General features: G+C 34.0%; 1 protein-coding gene across 1 annotated transcript in view; it reads right to left on the bottom strand.

Moving 5' to 3' along the window:
• Nucleotides 1-103: 103 nt before the first annotated feature.
• Nucleotides 104-10,513, bottom strand: part of LOC106881931 (aquaporin-4) — a 233,345-nt gene continuing 222,935 nt past the window's right edge. The window contains exon 3 of the mRNA XM_052968145.1: nucleotides 104-659. Coding sequence (XP_052824105.1) covers nucleotides 450-659 — 210 coding nt within the window. The 3' untranslated portion in view covers nucleotides 104-449. The remainder of the gene's footprint in view (nucleotides 660-10,513) is intronic.

The raw sequence follows: 10,513 nt of genomic DNA on the forward strand, positions 1-10,513 counted from the left end.
TATATATATATATATATATACATATATATATATACATACGTATATATACACATATATATACATGCATATATATATATATATATATATATATATATATATGTGTGCGTGTGTGTGTGTGTGTGTGTGTGTGTATGTATGTATATATATTCAAATATATATGCATGTATGCAGATGTATATATATGTATGTATTTATATGTATGCGTATAAATACACATACGTATATGTATATATATATTTGTTTGTATGTATGCATATATACACGTGCTCTATGCCGGTAGATGTGTCCGAGTAACTTTTCATACAGAATATATATACAACTGATACAACCATTTTGTGACGTTAATAATGTTTATATGTTCACTAAAACCTCTCCATTTCATGGTGACTGGTTTCTTCTTCTTCTTCGTCTTCTTCAGGACCCTCACACTCATCTTCAGCTGCATCTAGTCAAATACGTGGCTGTTCAGCCGTTGGCGAGAATGTGAGTTCAGTAGACATTGAATTGTTACTGGAGTTCACACTTCGACTGCGACGTAAGTTTGACTGCTTCCGGCGAAACGACCTTCGGAAATGCTGGATTTGGTTGGATGAATCGTGTGTGTACTCATAAGTGAAACCACCTATGATACCTCCCAACATCGGACCAACCCAATATACCTGTAATAAAAGAAAGTGAGTAATTAAAAATGGCTAGTACAAAATTGATGAGGTTGACAGATGTTGGGTGTATTATGAAAGCGGCGGAATGAGAATCTCTAACATTAATAATTTATCAATTTGTCGAATATTTAATTGTATTCGTTTTCTTTCTCAGTAAAGCATGTGACTTTGTAATTAGAGGATGGTTTGCTATAGACTACGTGAATAGAAACGTTGAATAGGATCAGGAATTGAATTATTTAAAAAAATGTTGTTAACAGCAATTAAACTTCATTTCTATGGTTCGTATACACAAAAAAGGTATGAATAAATAATGGTATTGTTTTTTTCTTGCAAATTAAAAATTTTCTTGTATTTCTGAGTAAGGGAGGAAAACTAAGAAATTGTAGCGTCTAAATGTGTACCAAGAGATAATTTAACTTAAATAGCGTATAAATTAGCTTCATTTGAGAAAAAAGTGCATTTGTATGGTTTCTTGAGTTTCGTAAGCTTCATAGTCGGACAGTCAAAGCGAAATACCAGCAATAATACTTCGAAAACAGATTCAGATCTCGGCAATTCATTAGGCTACCAGTGATAAATCCATAAACAGTCATAACAAATACGCAATAAGAACTACCATTGAAAATGTTTTTCTTCATGGTGTGTATCGAAGGAAAGTGAGTTTGGAGGAAATGATCTCTTTTCAAACTATACACATCGGAAGTTTTATATTTCACTCAATAAGGGAAAAAATATTAGTCATTTCGTGGGTGCTATGTTCGAAGCAATGCTTTAAAATTTCAAAATTCAATCTAATTTTCAGATTATAAAACAATACGTTACTCTAAAACGCGTTCGCATTCAGATAGGTAAAGTAGAACCATTTTGAAATGTCAGATAATATAATTATGGTTATAACACAGTGGCAAATAATCGCATAGAAATGAATGACCTCCAAATTGTACGCTATCTAACTATCTTAAATATTTAGACATTTAAGTTTTCGCTACATTTCCGGAATAAAAAAAACATAATCTTCTTAAACATAACATCACGAAATAATCGTTTTATAAAGTACTAGTATAAACCCGGAATTTAGAAGTATTTCTTTTGTTTCATGAAGTTGATTTTTTTCCATCTGTAAGCTGATTAATTTATGGCAAGTTTTACTGTTTTGACGTATGAATATTTACTTTCTGTCAAGTGAAATGAACAACTGGAAAAATGATGCAGTGAAATCAAAAAGTCAACGTAACACATATCCTCGCAAGCACATATATACATACGTGTACACGCATGTACATACATACACAAAGTCACACACGCACGCCAATGCACACATACACACACACACACACACGTCGGAGTATGAAACTGCAAATACCGGGTTCTCAGATTTTGCTGTCTAATTAAGTTTCAAAATTATAAAACTGTACGGCTGAGTCATTTTTTTCTGTTTATCTTTTGTTTCTAATTTTGTTGAATATAATTGTCAATTAATACGAACGCAAAATTCTAAAATACATATACTGTATTTTGATGGAAAGACATTCATCAAGAAGAATATATTAACATTTTCAATGTTAAATGTCTATATTTTATATTTTGCACTAAATATAGTAAATCAAAATAGAAAGATTAAGTAAGAAATACATTGTCTTATTTTCATCTTTGATATATAAAACATTGACTGTACTGTATAGCTCGGAGATTACATGCTTGTCTTTGTAAATACAGAATAAATCTAATTTAGTCGAATGAATGAAATATGTTTCTTTAGCGGTAGCAATATTAGATTATTATCTGATGAAATCCTGTGAACTAATATGATTATCGTCTGCATAGAAGATCATTTCAGGAAGAAGAGTTGATAATTTAGTTATCTGTAATATAGTGTGCAGTCCGAAACAGCATCTTCAGAAAGTCTCATCTAAATACTTCTTATGAATCTCCTAATTGACACGAACTCACTTGACTTTAGCGTGAAATAGAAAAGCTGTTTTAAGTATCCCTCACAGAATAACTTTTTTTTTATCTTGGATAAGAATTTCTACACTTGTTGAATTAATGATACTGAGCAGGTAACTATAGGTTGTTGCTCGGTTCTTGCTTTCGTTTATTTTAACAATCATGATTAATTAAACAAGCATAATCTGAAACGTAGATAAAAGTCAGCTAAATTGCGTGAAATGCGAGCAAAATAAATATCCAGTAGAGATAGCTTTATATTTAGACAGAGGATGTTTCATAAAGCTTCATATGATAGTCATCTTTGTATAAAATAGAATACACACTTCAGCGGAATCAATTACCTTCTCTAGGTGGATATGTATCACCACCTTTTCAAAGAACGAATAAAATTACGATGTTAATGTGTGTTCCTGTGATATTTAGTGTTTCTAATAAAATGAAAATAAATACTATCAAGAATTCGTATCACAAACACGTATGACCAAGAAATTATCTTATATTATTCTATGCATTAAGCTTATAAATAAGCTTAATATTTGCAAGCATAGAATAATATTAGATAATTTGCGTTTGTATATGTGTTTGTGTTTGTGAAAGAGGTGGGAATAGTTGAACGTACTTAGGAAAGAAAAGCATGTAGAATATAGGAAAATATAATTTAATAAACTCGCAAAACAGGATTAAAAACTACGAATTTACTTAATTGAATATGCATTTCCTTCAATCGGAATATATGAATCTGTTTATAGTTTATATTCCTTTACTTTTTTACTGTTTTCTATCGTTGCATTGGAGCCGTGAAAATGCACCACTTCAAGCATTAAGTAAATGATATCATTCTCTGCACTTACTTCAGTGTCGTATTTTTTTTTATCGAAATCTATTGCTAATCTGCGAATGCACGAGATATGAAGGGGAACGATATAGACAAACCGGGTCTTACTTTGGATTAAACATAAACACAAGCAAGGATACGAGGCTGAAAAGTTCATAGGCTGATAAAAGTAATCTCATGGAATGTGACCAAATGAGATTTATTTATTGGTAAAGAAGCTTTCATCCGGTTGGTCAAAAATGTCATCAACAGTAGATATAACGACATTATCAATGCAATACTAGTTCCTAGTCGAGTGGCTTATTTATTTTTTTTTTGAAGTTGTGGAACAGATGATAGTCAGATAGGGCCACGTCAGGAGAAGATAAGGCGGGAGAATAATCAGCCAAACACAGCAGCCATTGAATTGAAAGACTTGTGTACTGGAGCATTGTCTTTATGAAACAAGACTCCTTTCGTCACTTTTCCGGGCTATTTGGTCTTGATAGTCCTTCTTACCTGTTTCAACTAGTTGCATAGTTCTCTCCATCGATGGTATAGCCTTTTTGAAGATAGCCATAAAGGCAATGCCTTTTTCATCCACCAAAACTGAAGCCATCACCTTATCTGCAGATGAACGACCTTGGCCTTTGGAAGAGGTGAGTAGTGGTGTTTCCACTGCATGAATTGTCTCTTTGTCTCTGGCTCAAAGTCATACACCTAACACTCATCCTGGGTTAGGTGCGCTGTTGATCAGGTGTCAGAACACGTGGCATACACGGAACAGAAACCCTCGTCATGCAAAGTTCATTCTGAAAAATATGTTCAACTCTCACGGCATACGCTAATAGCATTACATTGTCTATCGCCTGCCATCCATCACCATGTGATGAACATGATCAATGTTTTTCTCAGTGGTCACAATTGCAGGACGTACTTCTAGATCTTGGGTCATCTTCAAGACTCCCCCTTCTCCTAAATTCAGCTGCCCACTTTTGCACTGTCGATAAAGCTGGAGTCCCATTCCCGAATGTAGCTAGCATGTCAGCATTAATATCTTTGAGGGATAAACACTTTTTCTCCAGGTAATTGATAACACTCTCGAACGATGCTAATATTTGGCCATTTTCAAGAGAAATCGCTACTAGTTAGTTAGTTAGTTTGAAGTCTTCTTTGGACAGTCATATGTCGATCTACCTGGAGAGAAACAATGGATTTATCAATACAAAGAATTAAAATTAACGCATGCAAGATTTCAAAGTTTTAGCGTCACTCCTTCATAATCGGCTAATGAACTTTGCATCCCACCCTCGTAGACACATATAATAAAAACGATACATTCACACAGGCATACACAGGCATGGGATTATATATACATGGCGTAAGTCAACACTTATATTATATAAGTACAACTACTTCTTGGAAAGTTGTAAAGTTCTTGGATATCAACATAGAAAACTGCAAAGAGAATGTGACCGTCGACCATCAATGCTAGGCCCATTCCGATTAACAGACGAATGGTACTAGCCTTAGAAAAGGCTGCTAAGTGAATCGATGCACCATTTAATTTCGAGATTTTATGCAAACCTTCTCTGTAGATACAAAATAAATCTAATCTAGTCGAATGAATGAAATAATATTTCTTTAGTTGGAGCAATGTTAGATTATTACCTAATGAAATCCTGTAAAGTAATTTGTTTACTGTCTACGTGTAAAATCATTTTGTTCTTTCAGAAAGAGGTGAAAGTAAGCCACAAATAACACAAGCCGCCTACATTTACATATTTCGAGTTGATAAAGCTCATACGTTTTACAAATCACACCACTGTAGGAACTTGGTTTTTCATAGTGTGATTTCCCAGAATTTCTTGCTCGTAAGTTTTAACGTCTGCAAGTGGCGTACCACAGACTGGAACTGCTATGACATGAAGGATACTTTTAGCATCAGTGTGTTGTTTTTTCTACAAAGGGCCTAAAACTTACAGGTGTCATGTGGCGCAAATTTTCACCATGGCAAATAATTCTGTCCTGTTCAATATTCGCCGATCCATCGTTGGTTTAATCTCTCATTTTGACATACATACACGTACATATATACAAATATACATATATATATATATATGTATATATCTATCTATATATATATATATATATATATGCGTGTGCGTGAGTGTGTGTGTGTGTGTGTGTCTGTGTGTATGTGCCCGCGCGCGTATATGTATATATTTCTCTCGCTCTCTCTTTCTCTCTGTATATGTATGTATATGTATATGTGTGTATATATATATATATATATATATGTGTGTGTGTGTGTGTGTGTGTGTGAGTGAGTGTGTGTGTCTGTGTGTATGTGTGTGTGTAAAGTATCTTTTTTTTTCTTTTAATTTGATTTAATTTTGACTGGCAAACCACTTGGTGGTAGCAAGGTTTGAAGGAAACAGTTTATTCGTTAAGACCAATATAACATACAATCACACCTAAATTCAGAAATATCTTTTACTCATCTCTCTATTAACATATTTCACTGTTTTAATATTTGAATGCTTCAATTGGAGTAGTAATAAACACAATACTGGCATTGTTCCTCATGTGGGCTAAATACTTTAAAGTGCAAGACAAACAAGGTGTGTTTCAGTGAGTTATTTGGGTTAGATTGTCGCGTATTAATACACTTTAGGTTTGGCATGTCATGAAACAAGTGGAAAGCAGTAAGTTTCAAGAGGGGCAATATGCAATCTTTACTCCTTAACCCGTTCTAAACTACAGATATATTCAGGATTTTATCAATTGTGGCTATGCATGACTAATGTGATGTCTGAGTACAGACATTTGTGTTTACTTGTAATTATTGTTTTTAGTACTAAGACAACCCTGATGAAATAATCTTATGATCGAAGCATTGCAACCGTGATAAAGAGGTCCTTTATCCAGTTTTCAATTAATTTGCTCATCTTATCTTGGACGGTAGTGTGATTTAGTGGAATTTTCTCAGAATTCGAACGACAGTAGTCTCTTCACAAAGTTTTGATTAGAGGTGACAACAAGTTGTGAATTGTGGCTATATTAGTAATGAACATGTAAATTTACATCAACCATAATCAGTATGATTTCATATTTTGTAATGAATACAGTATTCTCGTATTATAGACTCTATAAAGGTGTAGAAAAATCAGTGTTAAATTAAAATAGTTACAGCATGAAGGAAATATTGAAACTACTGTTATGTTATCTTCTTGAAGAAGACCATCAATTATTTATTGCTGCGTCGATACAATAGTCTATTGAGATATTCTATGACGTTGTATATTGTTGATATCACATCAAAATACGATCCACATGTCTGACGATTGTTACCTGTTAGTTCAGCAAGTGGATAATTTTATTCGCGATCGTGATTCCGTGTATGGTTACTTGACATACTATGTTACTTTAACGCATAATTACCACAAAATTTATCACGGTATGTGTGACGCTGCTTCATATAGTTTAGACACATTCTCATTTTTAATTTTATCTTATTTTATTCTATTAAAGGAATGTAAGATACTTCTTGTAGCTGGCAGTAATTTTGAAAAAGCGTGTCTTTTCGTACTTGACCTCATTTGCAGATATTATACTACCCGAATGCTTTCACCAATAACGTGCTGAACGAATCTAGAATTTCGTAAAATCATAAAGCTGATAGAGAAAATGCCTGTGACTTCCTGAATGAAATATTCTGACATAATTGAAGAAACTAAAAAATAATGGGAGAAAATTTTTTTTTTAAATAAAACTAGAAAAAAACTACGTTCTCGTAAAGTAGATAATGCAACTAGCTAAAAGTAGCTGGCAGTACCAATGATAATAAATTGTTAGAGAGACTGACGTTACGACTGTTCTAAAACATAAGAGTATTACGAAAATAATGAGAGGAGAAAAGATAATGGAGAAATATAATACGAAAAATAAAAGATAGGAAGAAAAGTTGTAAAAGAAAATGGAAGAAAATGAAATAAAAATGTGATTGGTCGAACAAAATATGAAAATAAAGAAAAAAACCCAGAACATTAAACGAAATTAAAAGAATAAAAAAGAAATTCATTAAAAAGCACAGTAAAAATAATACTGTCAATAGACAAATTATTGAAGTGAAAATGGATATCACGTGTTGGAAACACGTGATATCCATTTAACGTGGACAACGCATGTTTATAGTGTTCCTTCAAATAGTGAACCTTTCAGAATAATAGTCTCAAGCGGTTTTAAAATCGTCTCCGTGAACTGCTGAATTGTTTAACCCCTGATGAAGAAAACCAATGATCCGGAGGTATTCCATCCCTTTTGAGAGGCACATTATATGTAGTTTCGGTTATCCGATGTAGTCCTGTTTTAAAACACATTCATAGTGCATTGTTACGAAATTCTGGTAACTCTAGCGATCACGTGGATGCTCTCTTGTTTCAAAACAATTAGTAGATCAGCCGAGAAAATGCTTTTCATTCTTTAACTATGTGTGTTCGATTGTTCATACATCAACGCGTGCCTAGATAAGTGGCTGGCTGTGAGTACACGTCACTGAGAATGTCCAAGTAGGTAAAAACGCATCTGGCGTGTTTGCTAGCCATTGCTGGGGTGATTTTCGGATTCCATCCTATATATATAATCTGTTTGTCATATACAACACGTCTATAAGAGATATCTGTGGACAAATAGGACGAATAGATAAGTAACTCGCCTTTCAATGATGATTTTACTTTGAATTTGGTATGTGGCTATTTTAATTTGATAATGCTTGGATTGCACATAAAATGTATATATATATATATATATATATATATATACCTGTAAAAACTCAGAAAAGTCAAGAAAACGGATAGGTTTGTGGCACATCAACTGAACGAGATTCAAAAAAACAGAGGTCTCGAAGTGTGATCCTTATTGCTCTCTCGATGGGAAAGAGACCATTTTTGCATCAAATCATTACTTGTGATGAAAAATGGGTACTCTTGACAACAGCAGGAGAACAGGACAGTTGCAAGAGAGTCACCTAAATACTACCCAAACCCACCATTGCACACTAAAATGTTAGTGGCCACTGTATGGTGGTTTGAGAAAGGATTTATTCATTATTCATTTTTGCAACAATGTAAAACGGTGACAGCAGCATCATATTGTCAGGAAATTGATTGCATGCATGAGAATTTGAAAAAGAAGCAACCCAAACTAGTGAATAGAGAAGGCCCAATTTTGCTCCGCGACAATGCACGTGCTCACACTCATCAAGCTACGGTGCAACAGTTGCAAAGCCTGAATTATTAATATTATTTACATTATTTACATTTGACGGGTATTTGTCCTCATCTTGTCTGTCGTTAACACAACGTTTCGGCTGATATACCCTCCAGCCTTCATCAGATGCCTTGGGAAAATTTCGAACCTGGGTTTTCATCCCTAAGGTATTTTTCGATGTTGTTGTTGTTGTTGTTGTTGTTGTTGTTGTTATTATTATTATTATTATTATTATTATTATTATTACTATTATTATTATTATTATTATTATTATTATTATTATTATAAATTTTAATGTCATGAATAGCGAAAGCGAAATCCGGTCGACAAACACAATACAAGATATGTTAAAAATTATATTGAAACTATGTAAAGTGTGTGTATTTTCCTTCTTTAATGTCTTATATATATTACAGCTCACCACGTGGGGATAATCGAAATTCCTCCCTTTCTGTTACTATATACATATATGTGTGTCTGTGTGTATGTGTATATATATGCTTATACATATAAATACATATACGCACACACACACACACACACATATATATATATATATATACATATACCTACATGCACACACACACACACACACACTCTCTCTCTCTCTCTCACACATACACATACACACACATATATTTAGGTACAATGGGTAAATTATCACTGTTTTATAATTTTAATTTCGTGCATGCGCATTTTTGTTTTTGATTTTGTCAACTACACTGTATAATAGGGTCGGTTGGACATTCTTTATGAGAAAAGCAGCACCATCACACCATCCACTTTGTCGGAAATTTGGAAACGACATGCTGTATAGCTTGGTATTTGTGCCGGAAGCTCCGACACGAACATTTCAGTGTGTTTGGCTGTCAAACTGAGGACAATGCAGAGGATTTGGAAAGAGTTGGAAGAGTCAAATGTTGATCACGAAGGTACAACACCTCGGAAAACTCACTCTGATCCTTCAGATAAGAAAAGAACTTGAATTTATTGGTGAGATCGAGGCCTTGATTGACAACAATCCCTCCAAGTCAATCAAGTCCTCGCCAGGGACATGGGATTGTCTGAATTTTGTATCAGACAGGTAGTGCATGAAGACATTCGGTATTCCTCATACAAGATGAAAAAGGGCCAATTTTTATACCAAGACATACAGGACAAAAGGAAATCCTGCACTGTGATGGTTTGAACAAACTCAACCATCCCCTCCAACCGAACGTGGTTCGTTTCTCAGACGAGAAAATTTCTTCCAGCATCAGATGCTGAACACACAGAACAACAATTGGATTGCCATGTCCCCAAAACATGTACTGGCAGTGATAAGAATCAAACATCCAGTGATAAGTATCAAATATGGTGTTTGGAGTGATCTCTATGTGTAGGGCGCAGTTGGACAAGAGACCAACAAAATTCCTTGTACATCAAAGGTGAACTGAAGGTAAGGTTTATGGCAGCATTCACCAACTTAAACAAAGAGTCCGTCCACAAGAGTTGCAGGAGCTTCCGAAGTCGTTTGGAGGCCATGGTTGACGCCAATGGCGATTATATTAGATAAATTTACTCTTTAGTATTTCAAGATATATTTTAAGTAATTTTGGTAAATATATCTGCTAAAATGAGATGTCGGGGTTATTTTCATTTTTACGTAATTAAGACAATTTATTCACCACATCCTGTACATACATACATACACACACATACATACATACATACATACATACACACACACAAACACACACACACACAAACACACACTCACACACACACACACACACACACACACATATATATATATATATATATAAAACTATGT

The sequence above is a fragment of the Octopus bimaculoides genome, chromosome 1 (assembly GCF_001194135.2).
Source record: "Octopus bimaculoides isolate UCB-OBI-ISO-001 chromosome 1, ASM119413v2, whole genome shotgun sequence".
In the NCBI taxonomy this organism is placed as follows: Eukaryota; Metazoa; Mollusca; class Cephalopoda; order Octopoda; family Octopodidae; genus Octopus; species Octopus bimaculoides.